Source organism: Gekko japonicus, unplaced genomic scaffold, assembly GCF_001447785.1.
Source record: "Gekko japonicus isolate JY-2015 unplaced genomic scaffold, Gekko_japonicus_V1.1 scaffold452, whole genome shotgun sequence".
Classification (NCBI taxonomy): domain Eukaryota; kingdom Metazoa; phylum Chordata; class Lepidosauria; order Squamata; family Gekkonidae; genus Gekko; species Gekko japonicus.
In genome coordinates, this window is record NW_015167545.1 from 697,585 (window position 1) to 720,443 (window position 22,859).

The 22,859-nt window shown below is 46.1% G+C and overlaps 1 protein-coding gene across 1 annotated transcript; it reads left to right on the forward strand.

Annotated features, from left to right (window-relative positions):
- Nucleotides 1-2,635: 2,635 nt before the first annotated feature.
- PSPH (phosphoserine phosphatase) lies at nt 2,636-22,859 on the forward strand. The gene is made up of 6 exons (XM_015413651.1): nt 2,636-2,872; nt 13,218-13,373; nt 14,667-14,801; nt 16,113-16,258; nt 19,278-19,426; nt 22,738-22,859. The coding sequence occupies exons 2-6, from the start codon at nt 13,234-13,236 to the stop codon at nt 22,846-22,848; spliced, it is 681 nt and encodes a 226-aa protein (XP_015269137.1). The 5' UTR covers nt 2,636-2,872; nt 13,218-13,233; the 3' UTR covers nt 22,849-22,859.

Below are 22,859 nucleotides of genomic sequence, written 5' to 3' on the forward strand. Positions count from 1 at the left end.
GTATTAATAACCATAACACAATAGCCCTGAAAGGTAGGCCACTTTCATTATACCTATATGAGATACAGACATATAGAATCTTTCACTGTTCACTGTGAAGTCAACTGCCAAGGCTGTCAGATAAATTCTGGAACAGGCATATGGAGAGCCAATGTAGTGCAGTGGTTAGTATTGGATTTGGAAGACACAGGTTCGAATCCCCACTCTTCCATGGATCCCCACTCTTCCATGGGCCAGTCACAAGCTCCATCTAACCTACCTCACAGAGTTGTTGTGAGGATAACATTGAGGAGAGAACAATGTAAGCCATTTTGGGTCCCCACTGGGAAGAAGGCCAAGGCATAAATGAAGCAGATAACTAAATATATAAATTTAAACCTCGGATTTTCTAGCTGATATTGCAGTACCAGATCAAGATCTTATATGTGTGAAACTGTCATCTCAAGTACACTTACTGGGGGGAAATACCCACTGATTTCAGATGGATTTGATTCTGAGTAAACATGCTCAGAACTGGGTTGCGTGAGCTGCACAGAAAGAAGAGCTTTGCCAATGTGCAGCTACTCCCTGCTGGGCAGCACTACGAAGCAGCACCAGGTGAGGTTGTTTGTCACTTGCAGCAGAGGATATATTCCGAAGATGCCCAGAAGTTTATATTTGTGTTCGTCCTTGAAGAACTCTTGTGAATAAGCCTGTGCATTTTCCTTCCCTCTTCTGTTAAGCCATCTGTAGGAGGTCTCAGGTTTGGCCCCCAAAATCTGCAATTGAAGGATCTCTCAGGGTAGCAGATTTTGCAACAGACTTTTTTCCTAACTGACCCATGCAGAGCCATTGTCAGTAAGAACAGAGTGCTCATTTAGATGGAGCAAAGGCCTGAGGCCGCATAAAGCAGTGTCCTGTGTTTGTAGGGGCTCATTTGTTGTGAGTACATGAACTGCACTAGTTTGATTGGAATTTTTATGATTGTTTGATGTTTTAGCCAGTAGAGGGCAATACAGCCATTCCTAACTGGAAAGCTTATGTAAACTTGCATCTACCTGCACATGGTCAGAAATCAAAGCTTCTCAACCTAAGTTAAACTCTCTAAATTAAAGAAATAACCCCTTGAGCCTGGGACTCAGTCTGAGTAAGCCAAAGATGTATCCCAGAAGTTTGTTTATTTATTGCAGGATTTATCCCTATTCAAACAAATGGGAGTCTTGTGACCCCTTAAAGGATAATACATTTTTAGTCTAGCTTTCATGTTCTGCCAGGATAGTCATGTTTATTTTATCTGCAGCAAACGAACACATCTACTATTTTGGAATTACACTTGGTGTTGAATTATTTAAGCAGTGCTATCAGTGTCTTCAGTACTTTTCAAAGTAAAAAAAAAGTCCCTGCCCCAAGGAACCTACAAACTAAAAATTGATATAAAGGATCTAGAAGAGGAAAAATAGAGGAAGTATCTTTATTTGTTCCAGTCACAGTGCTTAGGATGTGATTCAGTACCGGGAATTCTGTGTAACCCTTAAATCCCCATACTGAATCAAATCCTATGCACTGTAATTGGAATTAATGTAAGATTTCACAGAAAAGGTAGGTTTTGAGGAAGGAGTTTGACGAGGCAATCATAAAGGCTTTTTCTGGAGCATAAACACCATTGAGTAAAAGGAGCCTTACTTCTGAGTAGACTTGCTTTGGATTGCCTCTAGTAAGTGAGAGAGGTGTTCTAGGAGGTGGTTTAAGCCATAAGGGCCAGAGGGAACAAAGGGCAGAGTCATTTGAGAGAGCTGGTGGTGTGAGATCAGTGGAGCTGGATGGGAGGAGTGGGGAAATAATGGGGAGGGGGAGAACGCAAGGCCATGCAGGGGGTTGAAAATAAAGACAAGGAATTTATGGTGGAACATAAAAGAAGATAGCAGGACGATTTAATTTTGTTAAATGGAGATGTGAATAAGGAACAATAACTGAAAAAGTCTAGACTATCCCGTCAGAAGAAAGGACCTCTGGCAAATCAAAGACCACTGCCCAATGCTAAAAAACAGAGTTGGGGCAGTCCTCTCTAGCAGAAGATCCCTAACAGCAGCCCAGCAGCCCTGAAGGATAGCTTTCCCACCACATTCCCCTAAAAAATGGAACATTAAGGCTTTCTGTTCAATGCCTTTGCCTGGCTGCCAGTGCTCCATGCAGTGGCTTCATGGCAGGCAAAATGATGTGGTGGGAATACTTGTAAAAAGAAAGCTTGCAAGTGACAAATTAAGGGACCTGCAACATGCTGCTTGGTCCCCCCAGCCCCCCCCCCCCCGCTTCAGCCCTTCTGGCCAATCCTGATGCCTTCTACGATTCTCTCACTGTTTAGAGCCACATCTCATCTCAGTGTGCTCAGCCTTCAGCATGCTGTTCCTTCGCCTCCACTTGGCAGGCTCCCCCCCACCCCCAGACTCCAAACCAAACTCCCAGCCCAGTTCGATGAGGCCTTCATCTGACGGCTCCTGGAAACTTTGCAAGTTCAAGGTGACTTCTTCAGACCGAGCCCATTCTCCACCTCCTTCCACACAGCTTGCTATCCGCCGGCTCTTGCCTAGCCAATCAGGGAGCAAGCAGGGCTGGGTCTGAGGGGCTCCTCCCCTGCAAAGGGCGAAATTACACCTCTTTGTAAATAGCCACTTTCATGTCGGCAACGATATCTTTGATTAAAAAAAAAAAAGGATCGTCCAAGCTTACTCAGCAGAATCCACCGCAGCTGTTGTTGAAATGTGGCTGACTTCCAGATCACTTGGTGCCTGGGCATCGATGTGACTGAAGGGCTTAGCTGATTCTTTTCCGTGCTGCACACAGCCAGTAGGTGTCCACCGGCAACAGCGACAATTGCAACAGGAGCCACAACGCTGTAAGTTCCGAGGAGCTTGGGCTGGGGGATTGAACTTGGTTTTGCTTTCTGTCCAGTTCTGTGGCACACTTTCCCTCCCCATGTGGTTCCGACTTCGCTTGTTAGAACTGACAGCTAGCGCTGGTAATTTTCCTCCAATTCCCTCTGCTGGTGGCTAATTTTTTTGCAGGGGCAATGGAAAGGTACAAGGCCTGTTTTGTAACAGCAGGATGAATGAATGATGCAATTCTGCGCGGGGGCATCATCAGCATCTTACTGGGAAGCAGAAACTTGCTGATATTATGTACTGGATGTGACCTTCTCCTTCCTTTTTTCCTGTTGTGTTTTTGAAAGGATAGCTGAAGGAACTTCAGAATCCAAACTGGAAACATGGTCACAAAGTTACAAATAAACAATTATTTACTGCCAAGTTTAGGAAGTATTATTTGTTTGCTGCACAAATTACCCTGTTGTCACTGCATTGCTTTCTGATGATGTAACAGTATTTCATGCCTTATATTTGCACTTTGTATCATGTTTAACATGTTATTCTTATACAGATTTCTTCAACCCTAGTCCTAGTACATTGCTTATTAGATGTCTCCTTGTATTGATTGTATCAGTTTATACTATGTAATCCACTTTGAATCTCAGTGATTTATATACATTATTTATATAATTTATACAGACATAAGTGCCATCCAGTCACAACCAATTTATGGTGATCTTGACAAGGGGTTTTTGAGGCAAGTGAGAAGGGCAGGAGGTTTGTCATTGCCTTCCTCTGTAGAATCTTCTTTGGTGGTCTCTCATCCAATTACTAAGACTATAACTATAGTAAATAAATAAATTGTTAAGAACATAAGAAACGCATTGCTGGACCAGACTGAAAGTCTATCTAGTCCAGCACCTGTTTCCCAACAGTCACCAGCTGTATGCTTCTAGAAAGCAACAACTATCCCTGGCTGTTCATCCACATCATCTAGCAGACTACCCCTGAACAAGGAAGTTCCATCAAACCACCATTATAGCAGATGGCGTGCAAGAGTTTTGGACTAAGACCAAGGATACCTGAGTTCAACTCCCTGCTTAGCCTTGTGACCCTGGCCAGTCACTCTCTCTTAGCCTAAACTTCCTCACAGGATTTGTGATAGGGTATGAGTTTTTGTGGGTCACTGCTCACCTCTTCAGAAGTATCTGAAGAAGTGAGCAGTGACTCATGAGAGTTCATACCCTACCACAAATTTTGTTAGTCAAATACCTTTAATGGCATGGCAGTAAGATACATAGATATGCAATAACACAGTATGGGATTTTTTGTTAGTCTTTAAGGCGCTACTGGACTCTTACTGTTTTCTGCTGCTACAGACAGACTAACATGGCTGCCCATCTTGATCTACCTCACAGGGTAGTCGTGAGCATGAAATAAGGGCGAGGGGAACAACATGTGGTTTCATGAGCTCCTTAGATGAAGGATAGAATAAATGTGTGGCTCAGATTGTACAAGGAAGAGATAGATTGTAATAGATCATGGCTAGGAACTGTCTATAGACTTATTTTTATCTCCATTTTTTAAATAAACAATTTTATTTTTGACAAGACAAACAAAAAACAAGCAAACGTACATACAAAAATTTGGGGATTCCAGTTACAACATTATTTATCTGTTAAGTTACCTCATACATTGTCTAACTATATTTTTTATTTCATCATATATTTTTGAATAAATCTTTGCTTATAACTAAAAAAATATAGTTCATATCTTCTTCAGATTCGGTTGTATATCTACACGTCTTATTCCATCAATTTATAAAACCTTGTCCAAGTATTCTCGAAGTTCCTCTCATTTTGTCCTCTCAATATTAAAGTTAATTTGTCCATCTCTGCAGTTTCCAATATTTTATTTATAATTTCTTCTTTTAAAGGTACCTCATTTTTTCTCTAATATTCGGCATATAATATTCTTGCAGCTGTCACTACATGTATAATAAGATAGGAATCTTCCTTTTTACAATTTTCAAGTAATATATTCAATAAAAACAATTCTGGAGTATAGGGTAAAGTACATTTTAACATTTTTTGTAGCAATTCATGAATCCAAGACTAATATTTTTAACTCTATCACAGGTCCACCACATATGAAAAAAAGAACCAACATTTTCTTGACATTTCCAGCAATCATTAGGTAATTCAGGATAAAACTTTCCTAGTTTATCTGGAGTAATATACCATCTATAAAACATTTTGCAATTTTATCTCCATTAATCCTTTCTTAAAGCCATTTAAATCACCGTCATATCTTGTGGAAGAGGAGTCCATAAGTTCAGGATGCATCATGTGAAGAAATATTAGTGAAAGACAGTGTAGAGTTTTACAAAGTTTGGAAACTTCTGCCTGCTTTTATTAACAAAAACAAGTGCATCAAAAACAGGTCTAAAGGTGAGTATCTGTGTAAAAGGCAAAACAAAATCTTGCCTTAATAGACTCCTCCCTTAATTTTGCTCCAATAATGGTTTATGTAAATGCAGTTCAATTAACTTAGGCTGCAATCCTGCATTCAATTATCCCGCAAAGCTGTGTCCTTCCAATTTGACTGGAAAGTACATGATGTAACTTAGTGCAGGATTGCAGCCTCTGTTTGTATAAAGCATTCTTGTGGCAGAACTCATTTCTCTTCAGGGTTTTGTGTGCTTTGGCATAGAAGGTGATGTTCTGAGCTGGTCAGTGAATCAGTAAAGGGACAAGAAAAAAGTAACCTAAGATAAAAGCAATGTTTGGATCAGACAGGAGTTCTCAGCCTTTTTGAGCCTGTGAACACCTTTGGGATTCTGACACAGGGTGGTGGGCACAGCCACAAAATGGCCATCACAGGAACGAGAGCTGGCTGTACAATAGCTGCTGCAGCTTGCCTTCAGTCCCCCGGCAAATATCTTTGTGCTGCGGTAGCAGCTTCTGTCAAAGTAACATTTCTAAAAATCTGCAGTGCCAGTCACATTTTCAGTGACCAATCAGAAAAGCCCCACTCAGCCCCACCCCGTCCTACTTCCTGAAAATATTTGGCAGGCATGAGGAAAGGTGTTGGTGGGTGCCATGGTGTCCATGGGCACCACATTGTGGACCTCTGGGACAGGGCATAGAAGCCAGTCCCCAGTCAGTGGAAACCCTTCTGATTCTGAGCCTCCAATAGACAGTTCATCTCTCATTGCAGCCAAAAAGGCTTGGGTGGGGGTTTTGAGAAGAGATTTGAATTAGGTACTGAGACCGTGCCACAAATAATTTGGAGGAGGAGGAGGAGGAGATTGGATTTATACCCCACCCTTCTCTCAGAGCAGTTTACAGTCTCCTTCCCTTCCTGTCAGGTGGGGCTGAGAGAGCTCTGAGAGAACTGCTCTCGAGAGAACAGCTCTGAGAGAACCGTGGCTTGCCCAAGGTCACCCAGCAGCTGTATGTGGAGGAGTGGGGAATCAAACCCGGTTCTTTACAGATTAGAGTCTACCACTCCTAACCATGACACCAAAATACGAAGTGAAAGACATGTGAACAGCAAACTGCCAGCAGGAAGACCCTGCTGAGATAAGATGAGATTGGCCTGTACCATACCATTCCAAACCCCATTTTTTCAGTAGAGAAATAGAATTCTGGGTACCTTCTACCTGCTAAATGGGGAGCGTCCAATGCCTAGGTGCAAAAGATTTGTCACTTCCAGGCACAATGATGGCACACACAAACACCCCAGCTCCCTACCCTTTTGCAGGATCTTGGCATGGCCCTTCTTAACATGGAGTTTGATAACAGTTTCACCTATTACCTTGCACAAATAATGGAGGAGAACATATCTGAGACAGATTAAAGCTTATGTGTTCCACATCTGTCTGAGAGATGTCTGAGAGATGTTCTCCTCCATTATTTGTGCAAGGTAATAGGTGAAACTGTTATCAAACTCCATGTGAATTGGGCAGCTTTTCCATTGAAGTGCAATTTTTCATACATTATTAAACTAATGGCCCTTCTTAAGCCAGTGAACAGCAAGAGAGAGGTCTGCTGCAGCATTCCTGGACACAAACATGTATACTTTTTTGCCCTTATGGCAACAGGTGACTTATGGCAACCACAAAAGGTTTCCAAGGCAAGAGACATTCTGGGGTGGTTTGCCACTGCCTGCCTCTGCATCACCGCCCTGGTATTCCTTGGAGGTCTCCCGTCCAAGTGCCTGCCAGGGCCGACCCTGCTTAGCTTCCAAGGTCTGATGAGATCAGGCTAGCCTGGGCTCTCCAGGGCAGGGCAGAAGAGGAATATACAGCAAATAATTTTGCATGGATAATATTTTTACGTATTCTAACAAGAACAGAAGGGTGAAAGAAACATATACCATAAAATATATCTATTTACCAAACATCAGGGGTCATTTCGTAGAAAAAGAGCTAGGGGAACTCATTAGCATAACTCATTAGCATATGCCACACCCCCTGACATCAGGGGCCCGGCGGTGGACCTGCAAAGCCAGCTGGAGTGCGAGGAAGCCCCGCGAAGGCCCTCCCTGGCCCCAGGCAGGCAGGGGTGGGGAGAGGCAGGGAGGAAGCAACTTACCCTCCCTCTTCTCCTGCTTCCTCCTGGCTGAATGAGGGCTGGAAGCGGGGCGGCCGGAAGCAGGGGGCGGGACTTTGTCATGTGCCCCGCCCGCTGCACCTCACCCGGGGGAACTGCGTTCCCCCGCGTTCCCCCCCGAAATGACCTCTGCCAAACATGCACCAATCTTGTACCTGCCACAAATGTACAGTAACTGATTTATAGAAAATCAATAGCTGTTACCAATAATTGGCTTGTGACTTGTGACAATTCCGAACCATAAGCACAAACAAATGTGAGCAAAGGAAAAAACTTTGAAAGTGAAGGAGCAGTAAAACGTTAAAGATGAAGCGAGGAAGGTGTTTCACTCTAGGCCCTAGCCTGGTAAATTGTGAATAATGTGGCTGAAGAGGCCCCTTCCAGCAAGCCCCTGCTGACCCCTTGGCTCTTAGCACCTCCTAGGTAATCCCACCGCCCCCAGGGGGTGGTACCGCCGCTTTGGAAACTTCTGCCCTAGAATGTTCACAAACATTTTACTGCTCAGGGGAAAGGTTGCAGCAGCAGGATGTTGACAGTTTCTATGAGGGAAGGGAAAGGACAGCATGCATTGGATGAATCCCAATCCCAGTTATCTGATCTACCAAATGGAGGAAAAGTTGCCTGCAGCAAATGGGCAAGGAAGCAATTTGATGGATTTGCATACTTGATCATGGATCTCAAATTCAAGTCGGTAACAACCCTGTTTGTACATCCAAATGAAATCTAGCTCACAGAGCTCTGTTGCCTGCATAGCATGTCCACCATTGTAAATGGACAAGTGCCATGGGTGGTTCTTGAAGTCATGCCCTAGTGGAACTTATTCCTCATCCTATACGTATTGCAAGGCAGTGTGATGTAGTGGTTAGAGGGTTGGGCTAGGACTAGGAGACCCTGGTGCCCACTTGCCATGAAACAAACCGGGCGAATTTGGGCCGGTCATTCTCTCTAAGCATAACCTACTTCACAGGGTTGTTGTGAGGATAAAATGGAGGAAAGAACCACATGCACCTTCCAGGGCTCCTTGAAGGGAGGGCAGGATAAAAATGCACTCGATGCATAAATATAAATATGCAGTCTGGTTGCGGCTTCTTATGGAAGCACTCTTCCTTTGTTCAGAGGCCCTTTCCATATTTACAAGTTCCTAATCAAAAATACCAGTTCTGGGGATGATCGCTGGCTTTTACTATTTAGAATTTTTTAAAAAGTAACCTCATGTCTCCACTTCCAAAACCTATAAGGTAGTTCTTCTCAGAATTTAAAAAAACCAGTATCGGAAGGATATTTAAAACAATATAATAACACCAGTCACCATCATAAAACATCAGCTTGAGTGATGCTGACACTAAGCCTTCATGTCCAGCTATAAATAAATCCAGGGCTTTTTTTGTAGAAAAAGCCCAGCAGGAACTCATTAGCATAATAGGCCACACCCAACAGCAGAAACTCATTAGCATATTAGGCCACACCCTTGACAGCACAGCTCGTTAGCACATTAGGCCACACCCCTATGTTACCAGAAGTGTGGTCATCCAGCCACACCCACCTTTTGCTTCTTATTCTGTTTACCTTGTTTGTTTTCAAAACCCAGGGCTTTTTTTTGAGCAGGAACTCCTTCGCATGTTAAGCCACACACCCCCTAATATAGCCAATCCTAATGAGTTCCTGCTGTTGGGTGTGGCCTATTATGCTAATGAGTTCCTGCTGGGTGTGGCCAACTTGGGAGCCAGCCGGAACTCCGTTCCTGTGCGTTCCTGCCCCAAAATAGCCCTGAATAAATCACCAGACTCCAGAACTGTGGGTCGCAGGGCAAAGCATGTGGCCATTTCCCATCAACACCTAGGGTTGCCAGGTCTGGGTTGGAAAATACCTGGAGACTTTGGGGGTGGAGCCAGGAAAGGGTGGGGTTTGGGGAGGGGAGGGGCCTCAGCATGGTACAAGACCATAGAGTCCACCCTTCAAAGCAGCCATTTTCTCCAGGGGAGCTTATCTCTGTCAGCTGGAGATCAGTGGTAAAAGCGGGAGATCCCCAGGCCCCACCTGGAGGTTGGCAACCCTATCACCACCTCAGGTTTAAAATCTGACAAACCGAGGGACCTGCAAGAGTCATGGGCGGGTTGATCACATCGACCACACTGATCCCTCTCTCTTTCCAACTGTTCCCCACTCCACCCATTTTCCACTTTCTTTCTTGTCAGCCCTCTTCCCCCATTTCTCACTGACCTTCCCAGACTTTTCTCCTTGGTTTTTTGTCTCTATTCCCAGCCCTTTCTCTTCTTCCTCCGCTTTTCCTCCTGCCCGTTGCTACTGCAACCTGCAGTCACTCTGGAGTTGTGTAAGGCCAGGCTGCACTGCCTCAGTGGCTGGGCAGTCCCACAGGACTGAAAGAGATTTCACAAGATTTTGTGAGATCTCAGCCTGTGGTCTCAATTTCGGGAAATTGTAAACCCCCTCGCCATTTTTATTTTTTAGTTTGGGGTTTTCCCTCAAGCATATTGAATAATCCCATCTGGGCAAGGCCCTGTTCTGCAGATTGTTTGATCTGCATTCTGGGGCTATTGTTCAGAAATTGATATATCCCTATTTCTCCCCCCCCTTTAAGGAAACTCCTCTTTGAATATGTTTTTGGCCAGACCAGTGTCATCTTGTGGCAGCCGTATCTTCGCTTTGCATCATGCAAGAACTGTTCCGCAATCCAACCTCGGACTGCAGTTGAGGCAATGCAACATCATTACATAATGGTTTTGGGGACATCGTGACGCAAAGGCCTTGGCAATGACCCACAACCTGCGCCTTTCAGAATTAGCAGACTAGCCTCGGACTCAATTCTGATCGAACATGCCACCTCCTAGAGCCTAGGAAAAAATTAACAGCTGGACATGTTCCAAGGGTGTTGGCCGGGACACGTGTCTTTTTCCATTCTGTTGTGCAATGATGCGTCACGGCACATGGGGTTCCAGCCCTGCCCAAGAGCCAAATCTCCCCCTTCCCTGTCTGGCTTAGAACAAATAGGCATTTTGGGTGCCTTCAGCAAGTCAAGGCTGCCACTAAGCAAATTTAAAGTCCTGATGCACTCATTTTCTCAACACTGCCCCACGACAACCTATCCTGAAGGAGCTCTAAGGCCTTTTCAGATTCTGGCCATTCCTGTATCACAAATCTGAACTGGCTGTACCATCCCCATGGAGTCTTCGGAACTCTAGTTGTGTAAGGTCTCTAACAACATCCTCTATTAAACTACAGTTCCCAGGATTCTTTGAGGTTAGCCATGGCCGTTAAACTGGTATAAAGCCAGTGTGTGTGTCACTAGTGTCATTTGAGTGCCTGTATGTGCTGGGTTCCTGCATTAATATTGCAGGACCACAAAACCCAGCTCTCCTGTGAAGGAAGGATCATCCTATGGTCAAATGCAATGGGCTAGCTGTTGCTGTTGCCCAACCCTCCAAGGGGACACAAAGTAATTGGAAGCTTCTAATAACATTTCCAGGAACAACCTGCACCCGGAGAGCATATTGCTGGGGTACATGTTGCACTTTGGAAGCACCCCTTGGATTTAATCAGTGAATGGCCAGGCTTTCGCTATACCAGACCATTCAGCAAGGCCAGATCCAAAAGCATTGATGCCTAAGGTGGAAGATCCAAACGGGACCATGTTTATGTACAGCTCTGGAGCCTGAGCAGGAGAACCTTCTGTCAGGTAGTTTCTCTTGGTTGTCCAGATCTGTCTGGGTCTCACTTTGCTGAAGATCTGCTGCCTTGGTGTAATGTATCCAGTCCAGACAAGTCCTTTGGCAGGGTTGCCGCAGGCCCTTGGCACAGAGCTCCTTCTGTATATCCTTCTTGGTTTCTTCCTTCTCTCTGAGAGGTCTAAATACTTGGGGTTCCGGTTTCTAAACTCATGAGTTACCGGTAGGTCGCGAGCTGCCCCAGAGTGGCTGGGGCCTCCCCCAGAAGACCCGAGAAAAGATCACAAAGAGTTCTACTCTTATTTATATTTATTTATTTATTATATTTATACCCCGCCCATCCTGCGAGCAGACTCAGGGCGGCTAACAAAGCGGTACAATGTACCTAATTGGCATACCCATAAAAGTCTTAAAACTATATAAAACCAGAGGTCATTTCGGGGGGGAACGCGGGGGATCGCAATTCCCCTGGGTGAGGTACGGGGGCGGGGCACATGATGAAGCTCCGCCCCCTGCTTCCGGCCGCCCCGCTTCCGGCCCTCATTCAGCCAGGAGGAGGCAGGAGAAGAGGGAGGGTAAGTTGCTTCCTCCCTGCCTCTCCCCACCCCTGCCTGCCTGGGGCCAGGGAGGGCCTTCGCGGGGCTTCCTTGCACTCCCGCCGGCCTTGCAGGTCCACCGCCGGGCCCCTCATGGGGCTCGGCAGTGGAGCTGCAAGGCCATGGCGGCAGCCGGGACCGTTGGGGGCGGGGTGTGTGACCTTATGACACACTTCCGGTGATGTCATGGGGTGTGGCCTTATGACAGACTACCGGTGATGTCAGGGGGTGTGGCATATGCTAATGAGTTATGCTAATGAGTCCCCCTAGCTCTTTTTCTACGAAATGACCCCTGTATAAAACTACATAAAACATAGTCAAAACATAAATTAACAATTAACAGTAAAGTGCATACAGTACTGAAGATTCGATGGCGTGCTTCCAGATCTCAATCTGCGTTATTCATCCAATCATCATCCCTCGCGCCGATAGGCCTAGCGATATATCTGGGCCAGGCCTAGGATCCGAGCATTCACTAGGATCATTGGTGGTAACAATAGTGGCGGCTCCTATTGAAAGGCTTGGCGGAAAAGCTCCGTCTTACAGGCCCTGTGGAACTGTAGAAGGTCCCGCAGGGCCCTGATCTCCTCCGGGAGCTCGTTCCACCAGTAAGGAGCTGCCACAGAAAAGGCTCTGGTCCTGGTACTGGTGAGCCTTGCATCCTTGGGGCCCGGAATAGTCAATTGATGTTGGGCCCCAGACCGTAGTGCTCTCTGGGGTATAAAGGCGGTCCCTCAGGTAGGTCGGTCCCTGGTCATGTTGGCTTTTGAAAAACCCTTTTATTTCACAGGATTTGTTTCTGTGCTGCTTAGATGATAGTTTCATTTCTGGGAGTCTTCCTTGTCCATATTCTTTTTTTCTGGGATAGAACAAAACTTAATAATGTGCTGGGGGGGATAGTAGCTTGGGATATTTTTCATTACTCAGAAGTAGCTCTCAAGAAAGAAGCGGTTGGAGACCCCTGCTATAGGTGATTTTCAATCAATTGGGTTATTCACTTCCTCTCCCACCCCCTATCCTGGCTAGAGAGTGGAGGGAAAACCACTTTGAAATGGGGTGCTTTTTTGTGGGGGCATTACTGGATTGCAGAACGCACCTTTTGGTAACCGGGGAGTTTGGTTGACCTTGGAGTAAGGAGACGGTTGTCCTGGATGGAAGATCGTTTCTCTTTAGGGGGTTCATTAAATAGGAAGCCTTAGATTGGCTCTTTACGTCAATGGTCAGCTCCAGGAAGGGTTAACTGTGCAGGAGAGCCAACCTTGACTGATTGCCCATCTCTGTGCTGCCCCTACAGCCAGCAAATCAGCGAAGGCAGTGTCCACCCTCCACCGCCACCCACTTCTGCTCAAAAGGAGCTGTTCCCCGATAGCTCGGTCTCTACACATAGCTCTCTCTTGGGCACAGAGGGCCTTGTAAAATGTCTCAACACAGGGTGCAGGGTGGCGATCTCCAAAACAACCTGATCTTGCTCTCGCACAACAGGAAGGTCCCCTCCAGAATGTCCTCCCTCATGGAGATGAAGGAAATCTTCCAAAACGCGGACGCCGTTTGCTTTGACGTGGACAGCACGGTCATCCGAGAGGAAGGCATCGACGAGTTGGCCAAATTCTGTGGCGTTGGAGACGCAGTGGCGGAAATGTACGTATGCCTGTTGCTCACTTCCTTCTACAGAATGAAGACGGTGGGGATAGCAAAAGCATTCCAATATATCACTTGCCTGAATTGGGCTGTCTCTCACCTATTGGTGTACTTTGCTGGTTGTCACATTCTCTCAGATGCTGTGTCCTACCTTTGCCAAACCAGGTTGCCTAATTTTTCTGTAGACAGTGTGATCCCCCCACCCCCCAGGAGACCAGGTTGAAAAGTTGTGGCCATTTATTTTTTTTGTAAACTTGGGAAAGAGCTGTCTTCTTTTTCTTTCAGGTTGTCAGTGTGCCTCAAATGATTAACATAGTTATGGGTGGTTGAGGGGGGTTGCAAAACTGTGCTGGTTAGAGATTTTGGGACCTGTTGCCAAGACTGTGCAACTCAGAAGCAGTTTGGGCGCCTGTTGAGATTCCTTCCTGAGATAACAGCAAAGGTGAATCTGGCCAGCTGGGTTGTTGCAGGACTGGAAGTTGCTTGCCCGCAATGGAAACGTGAACTGTGCTCTCCTGCTTCTTTAGGTAGCACAGAAGCTTTAAAAAAGAAAGGAACGATAAGGAAATGATTAGAATGGAGTCAGGCACACCACGGAGTAAACATCACCCCACATCATTTGAAGTTGATCCGGTCACTTCACTCCCAATCTCTTCAACTAATCAGCACCGGTTGTCTGCAGATGATAGCTCTGAAGCCAATAACCTCCCCCACTTCAGCAGAGAGACTGAGGCCAAAGTCAGGGTAGAAACATATGGACAAACGTCTTTAAAATCATGATCCTGCCTGTTGTTTTATCTTTTTATTCCCTATTTTGGCTGTTGTTCTGTTTTAACTTGCTATTAAGCTTTCCTTGAATAATTTTCCTCCCACGAGACAAACCTTGGCTCCTCTGCTGGATCTTTTGTTGTTTCTCATGTTGTACAGTGCACAGAATGTTAGCCAGATTAAAGCAAGGGCATGTTTTTGCAATCAAGATTTGGTGGCTTTATCTTGGGGTTGTTTCATGAATGTTATTCTGAGAATAACCCCGGTTACTGTGTGTCTCTGGGGAAGGTGGAAATGCTATACTGTTGTATTCCTGATGGCTTATTCTGGGCTAAAATGAAATGATTCCATAATTGTGCCTGTAATTATGGCAACCAAGTGTGGTTAACTCTCTTCATTAGATTAGTGGGCCTGTTATCCTGGTATAACTGGTTGCAGAATGAGAGAGAGAGAGAGCGAGAGAGAGAGAGAGAGAGAGAGATCTTCTGAAAGGTTTGACCTAAATTTCTCTGGATCTTGATTTAGGACGCGCAGAGCTATGGGCGGTTCAGTAACGTTCAAGGCAGCTTTAACGGCACGGCTGGGCCTCATCCGCCCATCCTACGAGCAGGTGCAGAAGCTAATATCAGAGCATCCACCTCAGTTAACTCCAGGAATAAGGTAAGATGCCTTAGAACTAGATCAAGATGGGTAGCCATGTTCATCTGTCCGTAGCAGTAGAAAAGAGCAAGAGTCCAGGAGCACCTTAGCAACTAGCACAATTTGTGGCAGGGGATGAGCTTTTGTGAGTCACTGCTCACTGATGTCTGAGTGACTCACGAAAGCTCCTCCCCTTCCACAAATTGTGTTAGTCTTTCAGATGCTACTGGACTCTTGCTCTTTCTTATTGCCTTAGGACTGGTTGCATTGTCCCAGGATGACGAGACATGGGAATCAGTGCCATATCGATTTGTTCATATTAATCATGAAGGCTTGGCAGTAGGTTGAGGAACATAAAACACAGGCCGTGTTGAAACAGTGCCCCCCACCATTGAAAGTAGAAGCAGGATGGCTTAATTTTCAGCGGAGAAAATCTGTATCTGTGTCTCCTTTTCATTATCTTCCTTTGGCGTATTTACAAAGCGAAAAGATCCAAGGAATAGTTTCAAGGGTTGGATTTCAGTATAAAAAGCAATTGGGTAGCAGTGTGGGGAAAGCGCAGAAGCCGCTGCACCAGGATCTAATACAATTTCAACTATTTGGGCCATAGGGGCTCCCATTAAGTTGGGCCCCAGTTTGCTAGGCCTCATGGGTTCCAGAGAAAACCTTTGAAACACAGAACTGGAAGGAACCGAAAGGGAAGCTAGTCCAGCCGCCCCAAAGCCAGGCCTGTAGCCAGGATTCTGTGGCTTGTGGGGCAAAAATGTTGCTGGTGGGGCTGCCATTATTTGTCATAATGAAGGGGGTGGCACGCACCCCTCTCCCTCCCCTCCTGCAAGATTTAAAGGGCCCTCCAGCTGATTGATGGGCCATGCGCTCCCTGCCAATCAGCTGAGGGCCCTTTACATCTTGCAGGAGGGGAGGGAGAGGGGCACGTCCCACCCCCAGCTTCTTCTCAAAAGCATTTAAAGGATCCCTTTAAATGCTTTTGGGGAGAAGGGGACCGGCCCTTTAAGGAAGCCAGCCCAAGGCAGAACTGTCCATACATCGAGAGAGTGCGCTTGTTTAGCTGGCCCATTTACACACCTGAACCTGTGGTCCCTTTCATTTAATGAGCCCCCTTCTGTGTCCATTGCTGTATATGAACCCACAACATTTTCTGACTCTTTATTGTGCTTCTTATAAGTATGTGATAACGGCATTATGGAGGCGGGCGGGGGGAGGAAGCAGAAGATAGTCCCTTTCAGTGCAGTGACTGCATAAGCTCTTCTTCCAGGCTTGACATTTACCTTGACGGGCGGCCTTGGCCATTGTCTGTTCTTTTCCTCAAAGGGAACTGGTCAGCCGACTCCATCAGCGAGGCGTCCAGGTCTTCCTAGTCTCTGGAGGGTTCCAGAGCATCGTCGATCATGTTGCTATGCAGCTGAACATCCCAACAGCCAATGTATATGCCAATCGATTGAAGTTCTACTTTAATGGTAAGAGTGCCTGGATAGCAAATCAGGCTGTTGGATTCTCTTGGGAGTAATAAATATGGACCCCAGGAAACCAGGCTGACTGTGAATTTTTAATCAACAGCTATTACAGATTAATCTGTACTAAAGGCACAGCAAGAAAGAGTCACATGTGTAGGCTTTTTACATATAGGACCAGATCAAAATGTCCACCTTCCCCAAGATTCTTTAATTATTCCCCCCTGCTCAGCCAAGTCCTTTCTCCTCGGTCCAGAACTTAACCCACAACTGCTCCTTTGATGTGTCCTTTGTTTGCCTGTAATCCTCAGTCAACAAGCAGAGATTAGTTTCACATTGGGAACTCTTGCCTGAAAGTTGCACACCATCCCGTTTTCCATACTCCCGCCCCCCCCAGAAACTGATAAACAGAGCTTAGCAACTTTTATGATGGCAAGAGAAAAAGAATTCTGAAAGAGCCCTGACCTGGATAGTCCAGGCAAGACCAATCTCGTCAGAACTTGGTAGCTAAGCAGGGTTGTCTTTGGCAACTACTTGGATGGGAGACCTCCTTGGAATACCAAATGTCAGGAGACGGGGGCAGGCTTTATTCAGCCACCTCTCTGAATATCCTCCAAGCCCCCAGGAGGTGTCAGTCACCAGAGGTGACTTCCAGGCAGGGCTATTTTTGGGCAGGAACGCACAGGAACGGAGTTCCGGCTGGCTCCCAAGTTGGCCACGCCCAGCAGGAACTCATTAGCATAATAGGCCACACCCAACAGCAGGAACTCATTAGGATTGGCTACATTAGGGGTGTGTGTCCTAACATGCAAAGGAGTTCCTGCTACAAAAAGGCAACAAACAAGGTAAACAGAACAACAAACAAGGTAAACAGAATAAGAAGCAAAAGGTGGGTGTGGCTGGATAACCACACTTCTGGTAACATGGGGGTGCGGCCTAATGTGCTAATGAGCTGTGCTGTCAGGGGTGTGGCCCAATATGTGAATGAGTTCCTGTTGTTGGGTGTGGCCTATTATGCTAATGAGTTCCTGCTGGGCTTTTTCCAGTTCCAGTATGGAAGCAGCAGCTGAAAAAGCCGTCCTATGTATCCCACAAAACTCACCTCAAATAAGGTTAGTTCCTGCAGGAAGGCGGCATCACTGAAGCTCTGAGCCACTCTGGGGCTTTAGAGGACAAGGCCAGCACCTTGAACTGAGCCCGGAAGCCGGTTGGCAGCCAGGGCAACTGATATATCACTGGCGTGGTGAATCATGACCATCAGTGAATACTCTTCCTGCCTTGCTTTGCGCCAGGTGAGGCTTCCAAACTAGCTTTAGGGCAGCCCCATGTAGAGTGCAGTACAGTAATCTAGCCTAGATAGTTATCAAAGCATGCGTAACCGTGATCAGGTCCATTTCCTCCAGGAATGGCCAGTGCTGGCATATCAGAATACAGTAGTTAAAAGCACTCCTCAATCACCTGCTTATCCAGGCAGAAAGAAGCATCCAGAAGTATCCCCAAGCCGGGCACTTGCTCCCCCAGACACCTAGAACAAGCCAAACACCAATTTCCACACCAGCTTTAGAAAAGAGCAAGAGTCCAGTATCACCTTAAACACTAACAACATCTGGGCAGGGGATGAGCTTTCGTGAGTCACTGCTCACTTCTTCAGGTCAAGTATCCGAAGAAGTGAGCAGTGACACACAAAACGTCAGGCCCTTCCACAAATATCATTAGTCTTTTGTGCTATTAAACCCAATGTAATAACATGGCTACCCCTCTGGATCCATACCAGTTTCATTAAGATTAATTTGTTTTATTTATTAAGCTTTATTAAGATTCATTTATTAAGATTCATTTTTTCCCACCCATATCTGGTCTTTCATTGGTTCCAGAGACTGAGAGACTGAGAGACTGAGTCAGAAAATACTCAGAGTTGGAGAGAGGTCGTGGAGTATATGAGCTAAATGGCCATCTCCAATATCACCATGCTTCAGGGGTCGAAAAGAGCTGAGGACGTTCCAGGACGTTCTAAGTTTACTGAGCCAGGGCTCAAATCCAGCCAACGCTTAGCCCCAGAGCTTGCTTTGTAATCAACCATGTTTGTGATGTAAAACTTGCTTCTGACCATGGGCAGAGTATCTGAGTATTCATGGCAAGGAGACTGAGTTCTCCATCAAAGAAGATATTATCTAATGCTTGCGTCTTTATGCACTAAGCACTGTTCTGAAACCCTTGCAGCAATCCACAGCAGCTCAGAGACACTGCACAGCTGCCATGACTGAATTTCTCTTTGCGGCGTGCATCTCTCTAGGGCAGTGGTGGTGAACCTATGGCATGGGTGCCAGAGGTGGCACTCAGAGCACTCTCTGTGGGCACGTGTGCCATCGCCCTAGCCAGGGCCAGACCATCATTAAAGTGTCGAATTCTCTGCCAAATAATTTTAAGTAAATGAAAGCATTTGGGATTGCTTTCCTTACTTTGTTTGGATCATCTTAAATTAACGTATAAGTGTTTTTCCCCACGGCTCTTTTTGTAGAAAAAACCCATCAGGAACTCATTAGCATAATTGGCCACACCCAACAGCAGAAACTCATTAGCATATTAGGCCACACCCCTGACAGCACAGCTCATTAGCACATTAGGCCGCACCCCCATGTTACCAGAAGTGTGGTCATCCAGCCACACCCACCTTTTGCTTCTTATTCTGTTTACCTTGTTTGTGGTCAAAACCCAGGGCCTTTTTTTGGAGCAGGAACTCCTTTGCATGTTAGGCCACACACCCCTAATGTAGCCAGTCCTAATGAGTTTCTGCTGTTGGGTGTGGCCTATTATGCTAATGAGTTCCTGCTGGGCATGGCCAACTCGGGAGCCAGCCGGAACTCCGTTCCTGTGCGTTCCTGCCCAAAAATAGCCCCGTTTTTTTCTAAAGTAAAACCTCAGTATTCAGGTTAAATCTCCGTGTTGGCACTTTGTGATAAATAAGTGGGTTTTGGGTTGCAGTTTGGGCACTCGGTCTCTAAAAGGTTCGCCATCACTGCTCTAGGGGAATATGCAGGCTTTGATGAGACGCAGCCGACAGCCGAGTCGGGCGGCAAAGGAAAAGTAATCAGCTACCTCAAGGAGCAGTTTCAGTTTAAGAAGGTGGTCATGATTGGAGATGGAGCGACAGACATGGAAGCCTGCCCCCCTGCGGTGAGTATTCCAGTTTGTTTATTACAGGGTTCTCCATGGAGGTCAAGTAGATGCAGATGCCAGTGAACCTGCTGGCTGAAGACTCGGATACAGTTCTAGCATTAAAAAAAAAAATCATCACGTGTGTGTGGGGGCCCGAATTCGAATCATGACCACAGTGTGGATGGAGGCGAAATTGAAGCCTTTCCCACCTGCGCCATTTTCCTATCCTGAAAAGGACCTGGGGAGCTGCCAGGTGAAGAAGGCACGGGGAGGGGAGTTTAAACTTAATGCTGTAGTCCTGGTACAAATCAGGTTTCTGCCTATCCTGTTTTTGAAAATAATAAATAATAAAAATAATACTGAGAGTTAGGTTCATGGAATTCCAAGCATCACGTATAGCTGAACCTGTTGGGCTCTGAACCTGGTTCTTCCCAGTCCAACTATTCCTGGCTATCCACCTGACCACACTGGCTCACAGAACCTATCCAAAAGTGGACTCCCTAATAGCTGGCTCTTTCTGGCATCAGACAGCACTTGTTGTTGTTGTTCAGTCGCACAGTCGAGTCCGACTCTTCGCGACCCCATGGACCAGCTCCCGCCAGGCCCTCCTGTCTTCCGCCGTCCTTTGAAGTTTGCTCAGTTTCATGTTCGTTGCATCTATGACACTGTCTAACCATCTCATCCTTTGCCTTCCCCGTCTTCTTTGACCTTCAATCTTTCCCAGCATCAGGGTCTTCTCCAGGGAGTGCTCCCTTCTCATTTGGTGGCCAAAGTATTTGAGCTTCAGTTTCATTATCTGGCCTTCCAGGGAACAGTCAGGGTTGATTTCTTTTAGGACTGACTGATTTGACCTTCTTGCCGTCCAAGGGACTCTCAGACAGCACTAGACTTGAGCAAAGCCATGCTTCCACAAAAAGAGAACGGACATCTCATCCATGTCTTCCACTGGGAGACAGAATTGCCCATTCATCAGTATCGTTCTCCCTGACAGTTATCTGCTCAGTCTGTATTTAGTGTGCTGTAAGCAGATAGCAAAAATCCTACAGAAAGGGGATAAGTCAAGCAGCTCCAGATGACTCAGGTCAGAGAGCCATGTTGCATATTGCTGTTAAAGGCTTTTTCTCTAGCCGCTGCCAGTCTCTCCCAGAGAAGCGATGCCTTCCAAACCCCTAACAGGACAATCAGCTAGACCTTGGGTTGCCAACCTCCAGGTGTGGCCTGGAGATCTCCCGCTATTATAGGCGATCCCCAGGTGATAGAGATCAGTTCTCCTGGAGAAAATGGCTGCTCTAGAGGGTGGACTCCATGGCACTGTACCCTGCTGAGGTCATGTCCTACCCCAAACTCCATCCTCTCCAGGCTCCACCCCCTCGAAAGCTCTAGGAATTTCCCAACCTGGATCTGGCCACCTTAGCTAGACCCACTGAGCACAAGCAAAATCAATCCATTGTGTTATCTGAAAGAAAATTTTTATCGACGTCAGCAGGACCATCCAGTGTGGCGACACCTGAGGAAGTGGGAGGAAATCCCCTAAGATCACACGCAAGAGTGAAATGCAGTAGCGAAAACCCTGGGCAGTTCCGTAGCCTGCAGGCCCAATGCTTGCCCCTGGTTAATGATTTCGCCTATCGGTTAATGATTATTTCTGATATCTCCCAGGGGAGGTGAACGAGGCCAAAACGAATATGTCAGGGAGGCCAGCCAAGTCAGGAGCGGGGATTAAGAAACAAACTCCTTCTGGAGTTCATGGTTGAACAAGGATACGTGCCAGCAAGAACAGGAGGGCTTCTGTACTCAAGATGTTTTTCTTCCCTACAAAAAGAATACCTGCATATAACTGGTGCACCATAAACATGTGTCAATCACAGTACAATCTGTCCTGCCTTGATTAAGCACAGTCGGGAGCTTCTGAGTCTCCCAAGCTCTTGTAACTGGGTAAAAACAAGCACGTGTATTCAATTGAGGCAGAGGCAAGGGTCTCTTCTAAAAGGGCACATTCTGAGCATGTCTGCTTAAGCTGGCCTAACTCCCAGGCTTCTCTCCCCCCACCACCCTTCCTGAAACCTGGGAACTGTAGTTCTGTGACAGGGGATGGCCTAATGGGGGTCAGTCATAAAATATGAAACAGCAGACTTTTGAACCTTGCAGTTGTGCAATTCTCAGGGTTCCTTGGGAGACGCAAGGGCAGCTAAACTGGATTAATTACATTTGTATTACATTGGTTCTTGGTTACATTTGAATGTTATATAATGACATTATATAATTACATTATATGTTATATAACTACATTTTATTCTGTCCTCCTTGTATTTCGTGGCTGCTTGGCCCTGCTGTTTATTTTATTTTTCTAACGTTGCCATCCACCATTACTTTGCATCTGACAAAGCGGGCACAAAAATATATGCTGGAATAAAATCTTGTTAGTTTGAAAGTGCTCTAGACCCCTTTCATTTTTGCTCCCGCAGAATTTGATTTAGGCTTACAGCCACTGAAAAGTCTAAATAAGGAAGGGCATTTGCCAAAGCCTGGCAGAATGATTCTTCTATATACAAAGACTGCTTGGTTTATTTTATGTATTTAAAAAATGTGCAGATACTGCCTGTGCCCTTTTCGCCTGGCAGCTCCCCAGGTCCTTTTCAGGATAGGACAATGGCGCAGGCAGAAAAGGCTTCAATCTCACCTCCATCCACACTGTGGTCATGATCCGAATTCAGGGCCCCAGACACGTGATGGTTTTTTTTAAAAAAATGCTTGAACATCTGTATCTGTGGGCACTTACTAGATGCAACTTAAACCAAGGAAGATGTACTTTTGCTAGAAAAGAGATTTATAGAAATATCAAGAAACAAGGGTAACACAGTCAAAACTGCTGCGTCTGCACGAACGATGCGAGGAATAGATTATGTTGCACCAGGAAAACGTTACTTTTGAGAATGCACACAATGGAATTTGGAATGACTCTTTGATCATGGGCATGATCCTTGCAAACCAGTTCCCAAAACCCCATCATGCTTTCTGGAAACATTTGCACGAATCCACTTGATTAGTTAATGTAGCTCATTAACAGCTAGTTCATTGTCTCTGAATAGTCTTTTGATACTCAAACTCCAGATCACTCTCATTATTTGCAGATCCCTGGCAAAACGTAAGCGACAGCCCATATTCTGGAGCTCTTCCAAAGGGGCAGAGGATGCTTCTACATCCAGCCACCCTGCTCTGCACCCCCCTCCACCCCCACCCCTGTGCCAGAATCAGGGTCTTTCACCCCTGACTTGGAATCCTGAGATCCATTGCAGAAATTACCATGCTGTCCCTTTCTGCTTCTGCAGGACTGTTTCATTGGATTTGGAGGCAACGTAGTGCGGAAACAAGTAAAAGAAAAGGCCAAATGGTACATCACTCACTTCGATGAGCTGCTGAAAGAACTGGAGGAGCGATAAATTATAGCAAA

Bases quoted from the DNA above. Each gene is read 5' to 3' on its own strand.
- PSPH (XM_015413651.1), top strand. From the start codon at position 13,234: ATGTCCTCCCTCATGGAGATGAAGGAAATCTTCCAAAACGCGGACGCC. The intron at 13,374-14,666 runs GTACGTATGCCT...ATCTTGATTTAG, and splicing joins GGAGACGCAGTGGCGGAAAT to GACGCGCAGAGCTATGGGCG. The intron at 14,802-16,112 runs GTAAGATGCCTT...TTTTCCTCAAAG, and splicing joins CAGTTAACTCCAGGAATAAG to GGAACTGGTCAGCCGACTCC.